At 40.1% G+C, this 22,676-nt stretch overlaps 2 protein-coding genes across 13 annotated transcripts; one reads left to right on the top strand and one right to left on the bottom strand.

Moving 5' to 3' along the window:
• Positions 1–1,740: 1,740 nt before the first annotated feature.
• Positions 1,741–12,220, bottom strand: LOC116929805. Of its 12 annotated transcripts, none has more exons than XM_032937143.2 (12): positions 12,032–12,220; positions 11,367–11,431; positions 10,885–11,076; positions 10,638–10,668; positions 10,371–10,553; positions 5,513–5,593; positions 5,251–5,385; positions 4,943–5,021; positions 2,827–3,066; positions 2,024–2,722; positions 1,920–1,943; positions 1,741–1,811 (listed from the first exon to the last, which is right to left on the bottom strand). In XM_032937143.2, the coding sequence occupies exons 1-9, from the start codon at positions 12,218–12,220 to the stop codon at positions 2,939–2,941; spliced, it is 1,083 nt and encodes a 360-aa protein (XP_032793034.1). In that variant the 3' UTR covers positions 1,741–1,811; positions 1,920–1,943; positions 2,024–2,722; positions 2,827–2,938. The 12 variants fall into 12 exon arrangements, with proteins under 12 accessions (XP_032793034.1, XP_032793035.1, XP_045034194.1 ...); XM_032937144.2 differs by having other exon boundaries at positions 1,920–1,946; XM_045178259.1 differs by having other exon boundaries at positions 1,920–1,972.
• An 8,780-nt stretch (positions 12,221–21,000) lies between these two features.
• LOC116929807 (serine/threonine-protein kinase/endoribonuclease IRE1) lies at positions 21,001–22,335 on the top strand. Its single transcript, XM_032937149.2, has 2 exons — positions 21,001–21,326; positions 21,435–22,335. The coding sequence occupies exons 1-2, from the start codon at positions 21,091–21,093 to the stop codon at positions 22,048–22,050; spliced, it is 852 nt and encodes a 283-aa protein (XP_032793040.2). The 5' UTR covers positions 21,001–21,090; the 3' UTR covers positions 22,051–22,335.
• Positions 22,336–22,676: the final 341 nt, after the last annotated feature.

Genomic DNA, 22,676 nt, shown 5'->3' on the forward strand with positions numbered 1-22,676 from the left:
CTTATTACGAGTCAAGGGGAAACGGGGCCACAGAAAAGAAGGGAGCCCAGATATGCACTTTAAATTTGTAAATAATTAATACCGTTTTACACGAGAATGAGAGTTAAGGGTGGAAATTCGATTCCGTGATTCCAATCATTATAATTTTTCGGTTTATTCTTCCAACCTGAACACCTTTCAAATCCACTATTATTATCATAAATCTATATTAAAATAATAAAACATTGTAAGCATGTAAATTTTTTTAAAAATAGCTTACGCGATACATAAATTCAATTCAATTCCGGCAGGAGCTTCCGAAAGGACATACTGATTGCAAAAGAATCAATTGCTTCTCCAGGCATTCTTTTTTCTATCCTTTCTTTTACTAAATGAATACTTAATGATTTCTTTAATGTACTATTTCTATAATGCTTAAAGTTGCCGAGAAATAAAGACATAAATCTCAATATCATTGAAGAAAATTCGTTTCATGCCTACGAATTCCCTGTATGATGCTCATTGATGCCATACAAGCAAAATGAAAAGTCTAGCATCATTTGCCATTGAGTGCCAGGTTTACCAACTTGATCCTTCATAAAACAATCTGCGAATAACAAACAAAAGCATTAAAAATACTTCATCAACTGACAAAATGCGGTGGATTACCTGAGTTTATGTTTAAAATCGACTCAGAACGATTTGAAGAGATCATCTCCATAGTTGCATTTAAAGCTCTTTGTAATGTAATCTATCGGATCTTCATCAGCATAAGGGGACGCAGCCGGACGCTGTTTTAATATGGTTAAGAGCTCTTCGAAAATCTACCAGACGATCTTTGACTTCCAAGTGGTGGATTCCAAACCATCGCCTCCATAAACAAACTGAAGAATTTCACCGGTAGAATTTCTTACAGTCAAATCGTATTGGTAACAATGATCTTCCAAGAACATTAACAATTCGTCGTTGCATGTACCTTTTTCAAGATGTTATAGAGATAATTGTTTTGGACATTAAACGTAAGAGTAAAAAGTGTACCCGCTCTCGGCAGTTTTTATGGCAGCATTCACCAAACTCCCATCCATCCATTGTTTAGAAATATAATTCTGTGGGTATCAGTCCAAAATACAGGGTGTCAAGAACAATGGCAGTAGGGATGTTTAAGTATCACTTAAAGCGGCCAAAACTGCAATTTTTAAAACCATTTGATGCTTGTATGTCATGCAAGGCCTGCTTGTGTCAACAACACAGGCAATCACTTGGGATATGTCGATGTAAGATCCCCTGGACTTGCATTTTTATTTGAACAATGCTCTCTTACTTGGATGCAACTCTCATTCACAAACTTCTCAGGTCTCGTCACAAATTCCAAAAAGTTCTAGTCATGCATCAGCACTTTGAGATTTATCAATAGGAACACATAATACGGTATCACCTTTTAATACTTTCAATTAGAAAGATTATTCTTCATTGCAATAGGGAAGGTCAGTCAGCTGAACTTTGGTGAAAAGACAAATACATTCATCACACTTGGCATAACCATTATCCAAAGGTATCAGCTTTTCTTTCAGTAGGGTTTTGCCTAATGTGACAGACAAATGATTAAAATTAGAAAACTAAACCAAGTCTGTGAGAAATCATTACCAGGTGTAATATTTTCAATCAAGTAACACACACCTGTCAAGCATTCCATATTTTTACTAGGCTTTCAGGAAATATCAGGTCTATCTAGGTTTCAGGAATTTAATGTTACAACTTAAATATGGGATTATTGTTGTATTTGTTGAGTGCTCTCAACCCTGAAGCTGATCCTTGCTTGCAGTTGTGTTAATCTACAAGTAGGATTTTAAAACATTTTAATTGACAAGGTGTACAGGATGTCTTTTAAAATTAAAGATGATGTGCTGCTAGAAATTCTTCCTGGAAAATCACACACTTACATGTCTGACAGACAGTCAGCTGTCCTGCTTTCGACAATCAAAGGTTCAAATAACTATGTTAACTAATCCATGTCTGCCACATTTTGTATAAAAAAACATCTTACTTTGGTTGTATGGTTGTTGTACACATATATGAAAACTAAGAAAGTTGATTTCGACGTTGGGTTTGTTAGTGTCTATAGAACGAAAGTCAATATGTACGTAAACACGTTGATCTATCGTTTTCGAGCCAAAATCTCGCTTATTTTTAAACGCCCGACTTTTTCTTATCTTCGTGAAAAACAGACTGACTTGAAAATTTAGAACCGGCACTTGATGCCGGCACTTTAGAAATCAGTACGCCATCTATTGGGAGAATTATGGGATAAAGTTGGATCGAAATCGAGTTGGGTGTGACATAATAAGAGGTTCCACTTTTGATCGAATCCATATCGAGAAACAAGAGGAAACACTTTTAACAGAATCCCTATCGGGAAATTTACAGGATGTCAAGCAACAAGGCAGAATGGTCGACGAAAGACAAAAAGACAAAGACGAAAATTATGGTTCTAACAAGAACGCCACTTCACGGGAGTTACAAACGTTTGAAATTCACAAAATAAAATATGAATTGCTCATGACAGGACAACAAATGCAAACATTTATTTTGAAAAAGAATAATAACAATAATAGTTTTTAAAGATAGCCAGCACCCTCTAGTGAACTAACACTGTTTCCAAAGGCAGAATAAAAAGAAAACATGTGTATTTTTTGTTGTTGTTGTTTAGTTCTTTAAACAGGTATTTGGTTTTCAAAAAAAGCACCTGAATAAAAGAAAGCGTCGAGATTAAATCATTAACAATAAAATTAACATCAGGCGTCAGGCAATAGAACCAAAGAGATAAAAAAAAAAAAAAAAAACACTTACTTGGGATTTGCCTTCCTGGCTATAAAAATAAAAAAACACGGTGCCGATACGAATTTTGGCAGAAGCGGATTTTGTCTGGAGTGTTGGACCGTATGGGGAAAAAATTCCATCATCAATTCTCCGGTTGATAGTTAGCATTCGGGCGGAAAGTGCTTGGGCTCATAAGCAATTTCAATTCAGGCACGCTCCGGTCGGCGTAAGAATTGGCGATTAGGCGAGCCGCTTCTTCGTGAGTCAAACCTTTCAAGAGAAAACAAAGAAGCATATAAACAGAAGTAATAAAAAATATTATTGAAAAATGCACAGTTCCCTTTTTTATTAAAATGTTTTACAGGCACCATAGTCGCATGATAGCGCGTCATCTAAACTCAAATTTTTGTTCTTCCCTTTAGTACCATAATTCAAGAAAGAGTTTCATCATTTCATTTCAAATTGCAGATGGTGACCTCATTAGTAGCATCTTGATGCATTGCCTACTATACGATACCCTCATCAAAACATACTGTGTATATAATATATCTGCATATTGAAAAGAAAACAAGGTACGCTATCCTACTTTATCTGTCGTGAAAGTCACGCCTGCCAGCGTAGAGTTTCACGCATTATGAATATTTATATGTACAGTAAAAATAACCCATCAAGTAAGGAGTATTGTACCGTACACATCCAACAATTTCATTCAACTGAACAAACTCATTTTTTTTTCCGCTTTCCTGAATCGTTCATCTAACGGTTCGGCATTTTTACGTGATACGGAAGAGTAGACCTGATATCCATTCATCCTTAAACTTAGTTGGATTTCAAGCTGTTTCGTTTTTTTTTTTTTACGAAAATCAATTTGAAAGGGGATTGGGAAAGTTTTCTGAAATAGAAGAAAAGGATACGAAATTCTATTATCGCATGTGATTTGATACGTGGGTGGAGAAATCGACGCAAATTCAGAGAAAAGAAAAAAACCAAATTCAAACATAATGGCGAAATTGCAAAAAAAAATAAAATAATAATAATAGAAAAATACAATTGGTAAAAAAAAAAGAAGAAAAGAAAAGAAAAAAGGCCGGGATTCAAACGACTATATAATGAGCTAACCACAGGGAAGCTTCACCTATCCAATTGCATATATGCATAAGTTGAGGCCTGCGGACGAGTTGGCGGATCGGTACCTACGAATCTCACATCGTTTACCTACCACTCGAGTCTATCCACCATCCCGGATGAGCCCCCATCACATACACATCTCAACTATTAACGAAAGACCCCCAAAAAAAAAGGGGGGAAAAAAAAAGAGAAGAAAAATGGGAAGGCTATTGACCCGCTTGTACATTTGGGCTGATACAAGCCATGCATCAAAATGGTAAACAGCCCTTTTTTTTCTTCTTTTAAACCATCTCTTCCCTGTTATTTCTTCTGCTTTCTTACTAATTTTCGTTTTACGGCCAGAGTAGGTGTTGGACATTAAAAAGAAAAAAAAGGTAAACTGACGTCATGGCACCGACACACACACACATTCATTTCGTTAGCCTCGTTTCCAGTTGAATTATGAACAAGAAATTCATAAAAAAATAGAAAATGTTTTCTGAGGGGGCTGCCCTTCACCTGAGGCAGCTCCGCAACACATAGTCTGGTAATGTTGTTATTGTAACACACACACAGAGAGACACACACCCCAGATATAATGCTACGTCGGGGAGCGTATGAAGCGTAACCAATTTCACTCCATTGTTTCAACATGGCCATCCGCCTTGTGGAACGGATCCTCTCGGCCCGTATCGTTTGCTATCCGTTTCGCCAGCACACTCGCTGCACAAACTAGGTCTTCTTTCCTACATACGTATGCTGGCTGTAATGATAAGCAACAGCCAAATACGGACAACACGGGCCATTTTTTCTTCCTTTCTTTCTTTTTTCTTGACGTTTTCTATGTCACAGGCGCGCAGCAATAAACTACGTGTCAATAATGGAAGAGGAAAATGAAATACGATGCATTCAAAGCTTTGAAAAGAGCTATGAATAAGTGAAAATAGGATGGAATAAATCTGATAATGCCTTATTTTTTTTTCTTTTTCAGAAAGCAAGAGAAGAAAGGCTATTTCTACGAGCGCTCATAAATCGTCACCTTCCGTCTGGATTCCGTCCACCTGCAGAACGGTTTGCCCTATGCGCAAACCAGCAGCTTCGAACGCCGTTCCTTTGCCCTGCGTCGGCAATCAAACGAAGAAAAAAGAGAAATCTTTCATTATTATTATTTTTTTCTTCTTCAAATTCTGATTAAGAACACCAACACACACACACACAAAACAGCTCGTGTAACACTTTTTCGATGCGTTCATTGGCGCCTTCCTTGTAGGCACGGCCAAAAAAATTGCAACACCAGTTGGCGTAAGATTGAAGCTCACGTTGATTACACATTTGTTGTTGACTTACATCAATGGTGATGATTCTAGGCAGAGGGTGGCGCGTATTGATTCCTCCTTCGATGGCCACGCCTAACATTTTCTTGCTTTTCCGAATGACGACCTCCATCGGTTCGTCATCCGATACCGGCAGCCTGCACCCGGTCTATATGCAAATTTGTATATAGACAAAAATTTTTTACCGACTTTCATCTCTTGTTACTTTTAAAGCTAACCATACAGTTGATTTTTATCGTTAACTCTTTTCTTTCAAAACAAAAAGAAAAACTTACACGCCCAGTTGTACTTTTATTCGTCGGCAGTTGCTTTTGTTTGATCTGAGCTCCACCATTTTGCTGCTCAGCAAAGGATTCCTTTAGAAAGAAAAAAAAAGAAAAAAAAACAGGAAATGAAATGCAAATGGTTCCTAACGTTACATCAGCACAAAAAGGGACGCTCACGAGTGTCCCGTTATGTAAATGATTTCGGTCGGGCGAAAGGCAGCAGCAGCACCGCGATGCTGCCCACTGCGCAGAGAGTCAGAAAATAAGACAACTCTATGTAACGTGTGTCGATACTATCCACGATAAAAATACAGTACTGGTGCTAGAAAGCTCTCAAATAAAATAATGTTTTGTTCCATGCGTCTCCACTGTGAACGTCAAGGATCAACAAACTCCCCAGTTACGAACGGTACGTGTACAGATATATCAAAAGCAATAAAAAAATAAAATTCGAATACAAAAAAAAACAACCGCTGCTCATACTATTAGTCCGACGGCCATCTGTTGTCGCCGTCGATTGCTATGAACGTGCGTTTTTAAGTCTTGGCTGCATTTGTACGGAATTTTTTATTTTTTTTTTAAAGGTGGTCCACCCAAATTCGCTCATCTAGTCATCTGAGTAAAGAAACCGGGCGAGATGCTGGAAGCTACGAAATGTGCCGTTACATTTCATAAAAAGAACATCACGAAGCTGTGCACGCGCCAACAAAAAGAAAAAAAGAAAAGAAATGGCAACAAAGACTTCGTTCTCCGATCACGATTTGTAACGCCAATGTCAAACTTAACATCGTTACTTTGACTATACGCTGCAAAATGAAAAAGATAGGCTTCCTTTTATTGTTTTCAAACTAGACTGATTGGCGATTACAATTAGACGATGTTGCCATTAGCGCATCAGTTTCCAGCATTGGCGAGGCTTTCTTTTTATTCAAAAAAAAAAACAACAAACAAAAAGAGCCTGGAAGAGGAGCTACGAGCGTTTTTACCTCGTCTTTGATTACAGACGGCTCTCATCCGGCAGGTTTGACTAGGTGGCTTTGCACTCTCTGAAATACTTTTTTTTTTTCTAGTTTGTGGCTTTGGATCACGTGACCGAGCCGCCCGACCACGAATCATCGCTCAGCGGAAACGGGCCAGCAGCTCCGACAACAACAGTCGGACAAAAGTGGCTGCGACACGAATTGAAAAGGTGGAAAGAAAGAAACAAAGAAAACGAGGGGGAGTATCCAAAACGAACCCCCCCTCACAGAATAAAACCAAATAATAAGAGGAAAAAGTCGTTCACGGTTTACGCGCAACGTTGGACCATTGGTGTTCTGACGCTCGTACCGAACAGACGTTTTCTTTTCCCCTTCTGCACCTGTGATTTTGTTTTTAAGTAAAGACAAATAGACGAAGCATCCCTTTATCGAGCGGGTGAGGAGAGGATTGCGTAGTGAACTGCTAGAACGAGAAACATCAGACGACAAAAGGCGAGCACGTGCAAGGCGTCACAATTATTTGGCTTCATTCTCTTCCGTTCGAACCGCGCAAAAAACAGCCGGCGTTACCATGGCAACCACAGCAGAGGTAAGACGAGTCAAAACATTTCGATAGATCTCGCTCATTTACTTGCAAATCGAAAAAAAAAAAAATGCTTCTCTTCCTGTTCAAGATGAGGAAAAGACGCAACTATTTTTGTTTGTTGTCTGTCTGTTGCAACCTTGAACAAGGTTTAGCGCCGCAATTCTAGTCACGACGTTGAGATGCTTTTAGTCATCCGTGAATAATGTGACGACAGCAACACCGAACGTGCGCCGTTGCGCATTTCAAGTGAAACGAGAAAAAAAAACAAAAAACAAAAACAAAATAGCAGATGGCGATTTTTGAAGTGTCTGGTTTTTGTTAGTAGTTAAAAGAGAAATGATTAAGACATCATCAAAAAGCTCTCGAGGGGAGGCCATTGCTTCAATTAAAGTCTGTCATCGACCATGTGGTTATTACGTGGCATTTTTTGTTTGCCTTCACGTTGGCGGCCACTTGATTCTTTTCAACAATTGCTCTTCTTTCCACTTCCGACCGGATATACAGTTGTAGCAAATGATTCTGGTATGTGATGACAACCGAACGGCGGCTTATTTCCATTCGAGTTTTTTCCGACGTGCAATTGCCAAGGACAATGGCAAGAATAAATGAGTGTCCCAACCCAAATGACACTGGGGCAAAAAGCAAAGGATTACGCCAGGTGTTGTTGTTGTTGTCACCACAGGGAAATGAAAATGAGGGACAGACCTCGATTGAGGTGACCTCTTTCATTGCCAAACTTGGCCAGGGGATTCTCTTTCTATTGTTAACAAACACAAATTGAGCTCTTCTATGTATAGACTGTGTGACGTCAGATCAGCACCATAAGGTACCGGAGACGACTGGCCACTGTCGGCTTTTTTTTCGCCATTCATTTCTCAAAATAATCCGCACATGGAACGAGAGATAAAACGCTAAACATAACAACTGAAATTAACAAAAACAAAAGTTAAGTTGAACGAATTTCGGGACTCCCCCCTACCATTTGTGATGTAGAAATTCCTTTGTTCTACGGTACAAACTTGAAAAGGTCTCGGTTAAATAATATAATAATGATTTAAAAAAATAAAAAAAAATGGGAACAATTCATTTCAATAGGCTCCGTATCCCGAAATGAAAGTGATACAGCCGTTACGAATCGATCGGCCGATTGCCGAACGAGGCAACGACTCCGATAAGATTCGAAATTCTCTGAACGCTTTTTCTCGCATACGTATATTCCAATGTCGAAACGGACTCGCTCGAAAGCGTACGCGTCATAAAACAAAAACCACTTTCACCCTAAAATCCTAACCTAAAAAAAAAAAGAGAGAGAAAAAGAACAACCAAAAATTCTATTTTTGAATGGAAAGAGAACTCGGACGACTGGCAAACAAAAGAAAACAATGAACATAATTCAATTGGTTCTATTGCCGAACTTTTTATAGCTGCAACAGTTTGTGGGTCGCAATCGAATCGGTCCACCAATTTCGAATCAAATTCAACGAAAACAAGCCATTCGATCGGTTCATCGATTAAAACAGCTGATTTATTAGCACTCTAAACATTGAAATCAAAAACCAATTCCGTTTTGGCTTTTGAAGTGGATGTTGCTCTTCACCTTTTTGAACCCCCCCTCGTCCTCGCAAAGACCTTGTGATGCTACGTTTTACCTTCAGTCTGCCTAAAACATAAATTTCGTCGCTAGCATTTCAGTCTTTCTGTGCTGACTGCTAAATGCTGGAATCCTTGGAACGGGTTGCGTCACTAATTACAGTGCGGTTCTCCAAGTCACGAGCAAAAGACGACGAAGAAGAAAAAAAAAAACTCAAAATGAAAAGAGTCAACAACCCAGTTCAAGGACTGCAACACGTAAAATCACGTGTTTTAATTCACACGAAACACAAAGAAAAAAAAAAGAAAAAAATTAAGGACGCATATCAAAATAGCCCTGAAAACATATTGATAGTGGATAGGGAGAATTCTACAAGGAAATTGAGGAAGATGGCCCCTTTTTTCCTTGAACGGATTTGCAACGGCAAAGGGCCAGCCGGCCCCAAGTCCCGATTGCGTGAAAAATCTCCCTCACCGTTGCCTGGTTTTTGTCTCGCCGAGAAATTTCGTCTGACAAAACGAAAAACAAAAGAAGGAAAAAAAAACAGAGCATTTCTTCTCCTCTTTGTTTTTCGTTAGACTGGATTTTGTTGTTGTTTCTTTTCGTGAATTTTTGTTTTTTTTTGCTTCTTCATTCCGGATGGTCCAGTCCATCAGGTATAAAACAAACACGACCTTCTGTCGGATTGTTCAAGGTGAACATGTACACCCGTGAGAGGGGGGGTCTTCTTTTATGCGTACCCAATTAACGTTGGCTAAGACGTTCGAGACGAACGTCACGACCGGTCGTGAACACACACAACAACAACAAAAATCTGATAAAAGAATAGAGAAAAAAATGAAATTGCTGAACACGATGAAGAAAAAAAACAAGGAGCATAGAACTTGAGCAGACGACACCAGTACATCGGCCCTTAACACCCAGATACATCAGATGATCAAAATCTCGTCTGCAAATGAACTGGTTGACCAGCCATCAACTCGTGTGAATTCGTGCGCCCTCTTTGTACGCATCAAATTCAAATGCTGATGACGATCTCAATTTTTGTTTTTTTGTGTTTCTCTTTGATCTATTTTAAAACTACTAGACCAGTTTGAGCGATGCTGCCTATTGGCTGGGTGGCGACATGAAACGATGGCGCATTCCGCGGCCTAAAATGACAACATCCGGCCGCAATGGGCAACAACAGGAACGTCGGCCGGCTGATCCGCCGCGTGACTACATCGTCAACGACTCGACCGAGCAAGAAATATCCAGCAACGAAGGATCGCCCGTCTCAACCCCTACCAACGCCGACGATTAAACTCATTTGGTTTATTTTTTATTTGTGTGTCTGTATGTGTGTGTCTTTTTCTCCTTCCGTGTTTGCATGCCCCTCCCCCCACATATTCCAAGAACCCTCTCTCTCCACCCTTTTTTTTCAAATCAACTTGTTTTAATCAAGAAACTCTGACAACGCAAAAGAAAGAAAATGGGGAAAACTACGGTATCCTTTGAGCATTTTGCGTTTTGGTCTGGAACGAATTGGCTTCCTATTATTATTATTAATACCCCCCTCTGGAATTCTATCGTATTATTATATGGAACATTGTTTACTGTACATTACAATCCACAATATCTGTGTAAGATTGCGTCTTTTTTGGTGTTTTTTTCTTTCTTAAATTTTGGTTGTTTTTGAAGAAATGGAAAAGATTGGAAAAAGGCGCTTACCTTTTTGACGTTATTCGACGAGGCAATCAAAGGTTTGAAGGCAGAAGAGGTGGGAAAGGCGGTCGTCATATCAATCGGCATCATGGGCATGTTGGTCTCTTTCAATCCAGCCCGGAAGGGTTGCGCCGCTGATGGCTGGATCGACGTGCCGACAACTTGCGTCGGAGATTCAAAGCCCCTCGCCTGTTGAATGCCCAAAACACATTTTTTTCAAATGATTCAAACGCAGAAATCAATTCAAGACGCAACTTGTAATATTTGGTTTACCTTTAACGGCTTTGCTGCTCGGCTGGATTCTCTGGCAAATGGCAACAATGTTCATTATTTGTTATCCTCAAGTAAAAATGAGGAAAAATAATTGGGTTTATTTCCCTTCCATAAAGGTAAAACAAGTTTTTGTGTGTCTGCTGTTTTTTTTTTTATTTTTCACTTCATTTCATTACTTATTATTTTTTATTTCGTAATGTTTGAAAACCTGCTGTTGTAGTGGATGTAGTACAAGTTGAGTGTGTACCTGATGTCAGGCGAGCAGTTGGCTGAATTACTTTGCGAAAGTAACTGGTAGTTTTGATAATAAGAATGATGATTGCCACTAGGAGCGTTGCGTTCGACCTGCAAAAGACATTCAGTCGATTGCTCATAATCCAGGCTATTACCGCTCTGGAACTGGATGGAGCGGAAGGGCCGGTTGGGGACGGTAAAGACTCTTCGTCATGCCACCAATCCATTCGCCATGCCCACATTTAATTTGTTTGTTTTTGTTTTTTTGTTTTTTGTTTTTTTCAAGCAGCATTTTGTTGGATTTTTTTTTTTTGTGATAAATAAATAAATAAATAAAAAGAAACGAAAAAAATAAATAAAAATAAAAATCGAATCTATGACAAGTTCGAATTTAGCAAGCGATCGTTACATGTCAAGGGAATTCTACATATGTAATAAATACTGTACAGTTGATGCAACACGGAATGAAATAGGCCCTAAATGTAATAGGTATACCTGTAGTCGTACTCGTCGTGGTCTTCTTCACGCACCAATTCACGCAACTCGACCAGAAAAGTGGCCTATACGATCAACGGAAATATAAATTTCCCTTCCAGCCAAACGAAAAAAAAAACAAACAACCAACTAATACAAACACAAATATCAATCTCTGTTCTTTTCAAATTTTGTTTTCTTTCTTTTTCGTTGCCAAAAAAAAACAGAAAGAACTAGACCACCAGCTGGGGGAGGGGCGGTTCCGGTTTATAGCTCTGCTCTATAACATTTTTGCGCCATTACTACCAAAAGAAAAACAAAACAAAGCTGTCCCAAAATAAAAAAGAAAAAGAAAAAAGAAAAAGAACAAAACAATGGCTAAATGAAGAGTGGATAGCACAGCTGTAAAGACGTGTAAAAGTTAGAAAGCACAAAAAGCCATTTGCTTGCAAATCCCAAGCTACCAATATATATAATAGCGAGTGTATGTACTACTACTTCTTCTTCTTGTTCTTCTTCTTCTTCTAGCTACCATCGTCGCCATTGTTTTCGACTAGTCACGACTTTCGGCTAAAAACATTCGAGTCCGCCTCTCAAGCCGACAACAACCGCCAGCCAATTTCTCAAACTAAATCGATTGTACTCTACTGTACTTCAATAGTTCAATGAGAATGGCAGTACTATACCTTGTCGGGAGTGGGTAGTAGACGGAGCAGGGAGTCGACAAAGTGATGGACACCCATCCGGCCGGAAAGGTACGAATGGCAACAGTGGCTGAGAACTTGACGTTCGCTCCTGTTCAACAATGACCTGGCCTTTTCGGCGATCATCACCAATTCTTCAGATTCTTCTTCATCAGCCATCGCCAATTCCATTTTCCCTCTCCCCTACCTAGCCGTTGCGCACTGCCGGATCGCACTCCCTTCCGGCCTGACTCGATGCAATTTCTCTTTCCCCAGCACCAGTTCTCGCCGCGTAACAGATGTTCCCTGCGTGCAAGCAAAAAAAAAAATACATAAATAAATAAATGAGGTTGAATGTTTCAGGCAAAATCAACTAGGCACATGTCAATCAAATGAAGCACACGCTCTCTCTCTTATTATTATTATTATTTTTCTTTTTTAAAGAAATAATCGACTCGAAAAGAAAGTTATTTTCACGACAGGCGCTTGTGTTGGACCCAGTTGCCAATGGCAACGGCCATCAACATTGTCGGTTCGATGCCCGTCAAGACGCGAAATTCCTTATAGAGAAAAAGTGACGTCAGACATGGCCCAATCGAAGATAGCCGACAAGTCAAGCGAAAAGACCAGAAAAGTTGTGTTGAAAAGATGATGTCAATTCCTTTCAATGGGATGACGAATGACTGCGGCTCATGATCTGGCACGAACGAACGTACACTCAATCGCACGACATGTCGCTGATTTCGTGTTTTTCTCGTGTCCCATCTTTTCTTCCATTTCTTTAGTTGCCCTTTTCATATATATCCTGCCTGCTTGAATATAGAAACATTTGCGAGCCCAGCCAAGGATAACACCATTCAAAGGCAGCAATAATAATAATAATAATAATAATAATAAAACTGAAAATAAAATAAAAAAAAGAAGTGGCTGTTGGCGCGATGATGGATTGGGCCAACTTCTCCATGGGAGAAGCTATAGAAAGCTGACAAGCCTCTAACGTTCATCACCATCACGCACACACCACATTGATATTCGTGTCTCTCTTCGTTATTGCCACGTTTGTTGGGCCGTAGAGATCCGATATCTCGATCCTCTTTTGTTTTCTTTCAACATTCCTTTCTGATTCTATCTGATCCTCAAGTCAAACGTATTGACACGGAATGACTTGATCAGCGAGTTCTTGAAACGAGTAAAAATTGGCAGGCCATGGTTTGTCGCATTCCTTTCAAGTTAACCAAACAAACGCATCAAATCAAAAGGATTCGAGTTATCTCTTCGTATACTCCACTCACGTAAAACTCGATACAATTTCAACGAAATGTGTTCGAAAAAAAAAAAGAAAAAAGCGTTTCAACTTGTTGTTGTAAAACTCCACGGGGCATGTGCTCTGAATACTTGGGGAAAGGGTACACAAGCACGAATATACTATATAAGTTACTCTAACGTCAACTAGTTTCTTTTCTTTCGGTTCTCGGCAGTTGGCGGCAATCGACACGCAACACTACGTGACTCTTGGTGCGATCGACCATTTTTTTTTTTTTTTAAAGATGTGCATACAACACGGCAGGAAAAATCCCCTCGCATATATTCCGGCCGAGCTATTCAAGTTCTATACGCAAGAATCGGATTTAACTAGGAAAAAATGGTAAAAGCAAAAGTGGGAAAAGAAATGAAACAGAGAGACGGAGCAACTCTCTTGACATGTTTACTCGTTCTCTCAAAAAAAAAATGCCAAAGATACTATAAAACTGTCAAAAACACGGTCCCCACAGTTTTTACGTCCCATCTCTTGCTCAATGCACTTTTACTGATAAACAAAAAAAGAAAGAAAGAGAAGCAAAAGCTTTTCTAAACATATTTTTTGTTTTTCTTTTTTCTCGATGTAGCCGCAAACATCGTCGATCAAACACGTCACCGCTAGCTGGCCGGATATCTCTCTCCCAATGCAACTTACTTGACTATATAGGGCTAGAAGAAGAAGAAGAAGAAAACTTTACTCCGCTTTTCTGGCCCATTTTCTTCCGGCTGCTATCAGACTCCTCCCCCCTTACCATCCGGTTAGTTCCACATTGTTTACAAACAGAAAAAAAAAGGCCTAAACACACAACGTCGAAGAAGAACGGCCATTTAAAAGAAGAAAAAAAAAATACATTTTGGAGAATGATAGCATATTTAATCTGATGGCTGATTGTTCCAAGAAAGAAAGAAAGAATAAAGGAACACAGCGGATCAATTTTCAATGGATCGAATGCGTCTGTCTCACACGCTGTCCCTTCTTCTTTTAGCGTCCCGAAAAAGAAGAAGAAAAATGAACAAGGACAAGGAAGGAGGAAACACGTCACATAACTTCCGGCTGAAACACAATATCAATGAAGAGAGGCGATAGACAGACTTGTTTCTGTTCGAATAAAAGAACATAGTCTCTCTCTCTCTCTTTCTCTCTCGTTCTTCCATTAGGTTGAAAACGACACGCTATCACCCGCCTTCCCCCCCTAAATTGAATTGATGGCCATCGTATCAACTGAGCCGGCCTTTTTCTCGGTCTGCCTTCGCGACCAGGGACAAATTTCACGATGGCAATCGCCTAGTTCTTTACGATCTTGATTATACGACGCACGCGTTTTAACGACGTACATTAGTGCACGGGCTAGTACGTCTTAATAAGACAAAAGACGAAGAGGGGAAATCTATTTAAATAAATAAATAAATAAATAAAATAAATAAATAAAAATAAAAATAAAGGAGAAGCACCTGACTGGCATCGATTACAAGCCATCGGTTCGGTTTTGCCTATTTGGTTCGTCGTTTGTTTGGTCGGTTTGGGTCGCGCGCGTGTCCCCTTACAAGACAAATACATGGATAATACAAAAACCAGCTGCGTTTGCTATCAAATTAGACAAGGCACGTACCGATCCATCCACTTTTAATGCGACAACCTCCGAACGCAGAGTCGATCAATTCATTAGCAGAAAATCGTTTCTCTGTCTGGCGCGCGCATTACCAAATGACTTGGCCGCTGTCTCGTACCAAACACATTTTTATATTATGCAAACAAAACTTGGACATATCTGATTTCCGCTCTACTAGTCTACTAGACCAGCGTTTACTTTCAATTTCTTTTTTGTTTTCTTTTCTTGGGGGGTGTACTGACTTTCCTTTCTTTTGTCCATGTTGTCATCCACCAGAAATTGCATGTTGGCAACGGTGTGCATGGCTCTCCTTACTTGTCTATGGTTTCCAACGTTTCCTTTTTTTCCCCTCCAAAAAAGAAAAAGAAAAAAAATACTAATCAAAGTGTTTAAGAGCAGCAAAGTGAACGTCGTAAAGCGAAGCCAAGTTTTGGTGCTGTTGCACGCGAAAATAAATGCCAACCGGACCGATGACCCCCAATGTCTCTTGTTTTTCCATCTAAATCTAGCGATCATGCGCGTTGCCACGACAATGAAAGCATCTCAATTCCTAGTTGTCATGGCATCCCATTTGACTAACATGCGCAAAAAAAACTGGTGGAAAGCCCCCGCGAATAAAGAAAACGAACGGCTCTCTCGGAAATGTCAATCGATGAAAATCGTTGGACGTCAATCGGTTTCAAATGCAAAATTCAAAACTCAAAATAGCTTGTCGTTCTTTTTCAAACAAAAGAGAGAGAAAAGCAAATGGCTTACTGTTTGTGTTAGAGACAGAAAGAGAGAAGGAAAGGAATGTTCCGTTTGGTTTTCGTTTTCGTTGATCCCGTCGTCTGCCGATCGGTTCGTGATTTTCGCCTCCCGGCAATTTTCCTTTGGTTTTTAGCGCGGCGCAAAAGATTTCGAAGAAAAAAAAAAAAAGGGGGGCCAGGTCAGACGGGGTCCGACTCTGGTTCACATGTGCCGGCCAAAGTCGCTGTGGAGCGGAGGTTGTTTTGCGGAAGGGTGGGACTAGCGGGAAAACAAGGAGCGATGGGGGAGGGATCGAGTGGGTGACGATGACAGCGGACAGCGCAGCACGGGTGGAAAGATAACGAAAACTCTAAAGAAGAAAACGATCTGTATTGAGAGTGGAATGCAAAGACTGCGCAATCGCAACCAAAGTAAATCAAATTCATCAAATTGAAAATATTGAAAAAAACAAAAATCTTTGATTTGATTTGATTTGTTTTTTTAACTCAAGGATATTAACTATAGGAGGGAGAACGATATTTACGTTCATTCCGGGAATCTTTGTACTTTTCGATCTGATAGTCACGCATCTGGTCCGTCTCTCACCAGCATCAAAACCGCTCGGCAATGCTTCGTGTGTCACGTTGCTATCCATAAATCTCTTTCTTCTTTCGTTGCAAGAACTCGACAATGGATCAACGCCCATTCTTCCCACCCCCCAGCCTCCCGCCTACACTGAATTATAACGACGGCGGCCGTTTGAAACAACTTTCGTCCGTCAACGAAACAAAACGAAGAAGAAGAACTTTTGTCGAACGGTCCACTTTTGCCCAACCATCGAATTATTATTCTCTTCATTCCTTACTTCAAATCCCCCCCCCCCTCGCTCTCCATCTTAATGCTACGATCTTTCATCTTCACGAGACGATCAGCTGACTCTTCCTCATCCGCCGGAATGTCTGTATCATCCTAGGAGCGGCCCCACATTTAAAGAAAATCACAACGCACTAGACACACTGTGTTTTTTTCTTTTTCTTTCTTTCTCCCCGGATATGTTTACATCAAAAGAATTTTTGGCAAAACGAAACCTTGGACGCAAAATAAAAAAAATTAAAAAAAAAAGAAGAGAAATAGTCAGTGGATAATCGACTGGAACGAAATTGAAACTTAAAACTATTGCGGTTTGTCCTTTTGGCTATAAGTAACATCATAAAGAGCTTTAATAATAAATATTTTTAAAAAAAAGCTATTAATGATAAATCTTTGCTCGTTGGCATATTTGCAAACATTTCATTTTCCTTTAACCGATATATTTTTTTAATGCCCCCCCCCCCTCAGGCAGCTGGAATTGGCACATGGGTAGTCGAATGATTTAAGGATGAGCGATGGTTAATGGTGACGTCATTGAAAATGGTTTCGTCGTTCAAGAAACGCGTCGTTTGCCAGCAAATGACGCAAACTTTTATCTCGTGTAAACCCACGCCCCGCCAAAAAGAGGGAAGTTAACGAAGAGATTTGGTAGGCCTCGTTGCTCATTGCTTAACGACGGCATACACACACACACACGATCTAATTTTCCGGATCAATTACGCAGCAACCTTTGAACGAAGTTGAGCAAAAGAGAAAACAAACCCAAAAGAAAGCGATACGTGCACGACCTGCACATCTATCTCTTTCGTTTTGATTCGAAGCCTCTTCACTATTTCGTTCCTCACTCCGCCAAAAAGGAACCTCCCCCCCCCCAAAAAAAAAGAGAGATATATCACTACCCAGTTCCACGTTAAATAGTATCTCTTCAAGAAAAAGAAAGTTATTAGAAGCTGTTTGACAAGTCGTGATTTCACGAAAACAAAACAAAACAAAACAAAAAACGTGCGATGTATCGATCCGTGAAGCGACGCCCGGCTGACGATAAAAAGACACACAGACACACAACAACCAAAAAAAACAAAACAAAAAATGCCCTTTTTCTTTCTACGTGCTGCGCGTTATTTGGTATTACACCATTGTGGATAATCCCAAATATGTACATACAGAGCAGAAAGAGAGAGAAAGGAGAGCGTCTTTCTTTTCTTTGGGGTAGGCAAGCCTTTGAATTCGAAAGGGCATCGGGTGCTATGGTGGTGACGCTGACGGATCGAACTTGTGCCGGAAACTTTTGTCTCGTTTCCCGGATCAACTTTTCAAAGTGTGACGAAATAGAAACTAGAAAAAAACAAACAAAAACAAACACATTGTCTGGACTCTGTACATGTGACATAATCCTCTAGCGACCTACTAGTAATATTGGCCGGATCCACTCCAACATCTCTCTTTTATTTCCCCCCCCCCTTCTTCCCTTGTATCCATCATCTATCCAATACGATTACTATTAGGCCAGCGAACAAGAGATCCAGTTGTGGGTCTCTCTCTCTACTCATCAACCAAGTGCTTTCCTTCCATTTTGTCAGCGCTATTTTCATTTTTTTTTCTCTTTAATGTTTACGGATCCGGAAGAAAAAACAAAAAATTGCGTTCGGATGACAATAATAAAGAAAGAAAGAAAAGAAAAAGAAAAAAATATGTAGATTCGATAGAAGCCTGTAGGGCGAAATTCGATTCATCAGGGAAAGAGAGTCAAAGCCAACTGGATTACAATATCCAGCGTCGCCATGACGATGAAGACGCATCTGTAAGAGAAACAAACAAAAGAATGCTGCATCGTCGGACGATATTAAGAAGAAAATAAAGATGAAAAAGGAAAGGAATAGCCACAGACTCTCTCGCCATTCCGTTTCCCTTCGCCACTTGAATGAGGATGCCCATCAGCCTTTTTTTCTTCTTGGCTAAAAAACACAAGATCGATAGACACTCTATCCTCCATAGAAAAGGATCTCCTCATTACTTGACATCCCTTTCTTGTTTTCGTCTTCTTGTTGTACACATCAGTCGAGATTGACTATAGCGACGCAAAAAAAGAAAGAGAGGAAAAAACTAAAATCAAATAAAATGAAAAACAAAGAAGAAAGAGGCGCTTGCATGTTTATCATGGAAAGCCATGCTGCATCCGCCGTGGAGCATTTCATCCGACAGAGCCTGGTTGATCGTTCTCATCCATTCAAATGAGACAGACGTCTCATCCCCAGCATCCCCCTTCCCCACGTTCGCCAGAAATCCAATAACTTTTGAGCATGCAAAAATTGCAAATGTTTAATTTTTTTTTGTTTTTTTTTCCTATTTCAGACTTGAAAAAATTGGAGAAAAGTTTGCTGAATTTCTGTGCAGATAAACTTGCCATTTTTTGTTTGTTTGTTTTTTTATTATTATAGACTATATATAATCCTTTTTTATATAGCCTCCGTCTGTTTATATCTACACCCTGCAGGGATCTCCTGGAACAGCCGAAAAAGGATGGTGGTAATAAAATGAAAACGTAGATCTGGCAACGACAAGGCAAAGAAGAAAATCCCGATATATTACATGAATCCTCCCACCCCCCAACACGTAAAAAAAAGTGGCCTAATCAGCTGACGGGCACTGCAGGCCGGTACCACCGATGACGTCATGACACTAAGCTCAAATGAGAGATCAAACAATTTGTACGATTTCCCCCCCCAAAAAAAGGGGCGGCAACGACAAAAATAAATAACAAAAAAATAAAAACTTGGCAACTCGAATATCTTGTCTTCTAAAAAAAAAAAAAATAATAATAATAAACGAAAATAAGAGACGTATAAGAACACGATCGTTGCAAACGATGCTCAAAATTGTAGTCATTTCAGCTCCGGAACAAGAAAAAGGAAATGACAGTCGGCACGCGACTATAAATGTACCGACTCAAAGGCCAACAAAGAAGAGCCCACGAAGGAAAAATAAAAAAATACTCTTGGACGAAGGATAATAACACTGAGTTTTCTTTCCCCCCCTTTCCAAAAAAATATAAAAAATAAATAAAAAAAAAAAAACATTTCACGCTTCTTCTTTTTTTTTTGGTATGTACACTGTACAGTGTAGTATAGTAGTAGCTAACCGTAGGGATCGATATGCGAGAGGGACACGCTTGTTTAACCAAGGCAAACAACAAGGCGCTGTGGTACGACTGCCAGCTCTTTGGCCAAATGACACCAACAGAAACCCCCAAAAGAAAGAAAAATACCGACACATATCCCGACGCCTGTCAGCCTTCTTGCACGTGCCCCGCCATTTGATTTTTATTTCATTTGATTATTTTGTGTGCGAACTCGGGCCGGCTAGCTCTCCTTATAGCAATACAATTAAGCCGACAAACAAGGCCAGACAGAAAACGATATTCGTCTTCAAATGTGTTGAATAAATAGAAAGCGTATACACGTCTCGAGGGGGGAAGAAGCGAAAAACAAACGAAACAAAACAAAAAACAAGGCGAGTTTCTAATTTACTAGAGGGGCTGTGCTCTCTTGTGTGCCTCAACGCTTCTCGGGGTGTTTCACTTCCGCACGAACATTCAACTGACGTTTGTTTTTGTTTTGTTTTTTACCAATGACAAATTGACATCAACAACCTTTTCTTTTCTTTTTTCTTCAAATTGACTATCAATTTTCAGATAAAGTAAGAGTTATGAAACTTACAAACGAAAAGAAAAACATGGAATTTTCGATTGATGGATGACGAACGTCGCTGGAATTCCAAAAAGGAAATCCCCCGACTACGTATAAATAACCAGCTCTGAAAAATAAATGCGAATGCCCATTTTGCTGAGCTTCTTGGCTTTTCGCTTGCGACTAGATTTGTTTCTTTCCATTTCAAAAGGACCCACGCACACAAGGATCGACGTCCATCATCTCCCCGGAAAGCTTATAAAAACCCAAGACTTGAACTTGCAACATATTTTTTGATAATATCTACCAAGTTCGGCATGGATTGAAGCGCGGGAGAAAAGAAGAAAAAAAAACTTGAAGGGGTGCTATCGATTTTCTCCTTGTTTTCGAGAGGATTGAACGAGAACAAAGAATTCTACAGTTTAATGATTGGCTATAGAAAACAAAAAAAAGGGGAAACCCTAGAAAGAAAACAAAAAAAATGAAGTCTCAGATTGCATGCTTTAACGGCTAGTCACGTTCGCTTTGCCCGGCTAGAAAATTATCTTACGGGCCGCCTACTTTATCGAGAGCTCCACCTAATAACCAAATGACCACCCACCAAAACACTACGAAAAAAAACAAAAAAACAGCAAAAAAAAAGGAGGAAAAAAAAAGAAATATATACGGAAATGTCATCATCACACAAAGTCGAAGAGTTTCTTATCGTCCGGTCTTTGGTCGGACGTTCATTTATCTACGCCCGCGGAGAGATAAGATACCCCCTTTCAAAACGTCCCGAAAGAAAGTGAAGAGAAACAGCACGAGACATAAAGACGATCGTTGTCCAGAGTCACACGGGGCTGTCGCTGCTGGAACATTTGCAACAATGGCCGCCAAAGTGGGCGACATCGAGTTCGATCGACGTCAGATCATTGGATGGGGACCGAACGGCACAGTCGTTTTGCGTGGCCGTTTAAACGGCGCCCAACAACCGGTGGCCGTCAAACGTTACCTCACCAAACAGCTGAAATGGAACGCCAGTGAATTCGAACTGTACCGAAAAGAGGACCACCACAATATCCTACGTCTTTATGACGTCACATCCGACCAATCGGGTTTCACGTAAAAACAAAAAAACAAAAAACAGTTAAATCAATTACTCTTTTCCCTGCCTGTCTTTGTTTCCCTGTTTTGTTTTATTCCTTCTATTTTTCTTCTCTTTTGAAATAGCTATTTGGCTTTAGAACTGTGCGTCTGTAACTTGGCTGATTACCTGGCGGGAAAGTACAGAGGACCGACCCTATCCTCACGAAACATTCTACTGCAGACGACGCAAGGAGTAGAGCATTTGCATTCGTTGGGAATCGTTCACCGTGGACTGAAACCCAACAACGTCCTCATCAATTGGCCGAATGACGAATGTGACGACATTCAAATCAAATTGTCGGATTTCGGTGTGATGGCCAACTCGTCGGGTGACAGCTGGCCTTGCGGCGACATGGCCAGCGTTGAAGGTTGGCTGGCCCCCGAACAGATCAAAATGCCAGTCGGTGGCGGACGGACGATGGAAAAGACCACAGGATCGCTATTGCCAACGAGTGTCGATATCTTTGCGCTCGGCTGCCTCTTTTTCTGCGTTTTGACGAGCGGCCAGCACCCATTCGGATCGCCTTCATATTTCCGCGATCAGAGAGCATTGGCCGGTAACTACGAATTGGCGCCACTAGTACAACAAATGCCTGTCGCCGCCATTTTGATAGAAAGAATGATCCAACGAGATCCAGATTACCGACCTTCAATCCAAGAAGTTTTAGCACAATCCAAGTTTTGGTCGCTGGACATTTGATCAATTTTTTGTTTTCCTTTTATCAAGGATAATTGAGACGAAAATAAATTCCTCCCCTTTAAGAATTTCTACATGTACAATGGCGCACTATACAAGTAAATGGACGATTGCTTTTGTTTACGCCTTTACACAGAAATGACAATGACCTCAAGTAGTGTACGTTTTGGGCTATTCTAATCCATCATTTCGAGAGCAATCGAATTGGAACGTCCCAACGATTCTCCATGTTGTGTCCACCAAAAATTGCATAGTTCCGACAAAAGACAAATAAAAGAGTGCAACACACGTACCTGTTATTGAAAATTCGACATAAGTGGAATGTCAAAAAGAAGGCTCTAGTAGTTGACGATTTCAAAAGACCAAGTGGAAACGGAAGTGGTTCGTCCAAGAGCGAGTCACTCGGCCAACAAACACGTGGTTTTCCTCGACTTTTTTTTTTCTTTTCGCAGCAAACGTCGTAAAAGATGAGTCACACCAAACAATCAGAGTAAAACAAAACTTCATGGCTATACGTGGACAATTTGGGCATAGCTTGCAGCAAGAGAAAGTTTAATGAACACGACGAACTAGCAAAAAAAAAAAAAAAAAAAAGAAAAGTTATGACCTGCACTACCGAAAGAAGACTT

Source organism: Daphnia magna, linkage group LG8 (assembly GCF_020631705.1).
Source record: "Daphnia magna isolate NIES linkage group LG8, ASM2063170v1.1, whole genome shotgun sequence".
NCBI classification, from domain to species: Eukaryota; Metazoa; Arthropoda; class Branchiopoda; order Diplostraca; family Daphniidae; genus Daphnia; species Daphnia magna.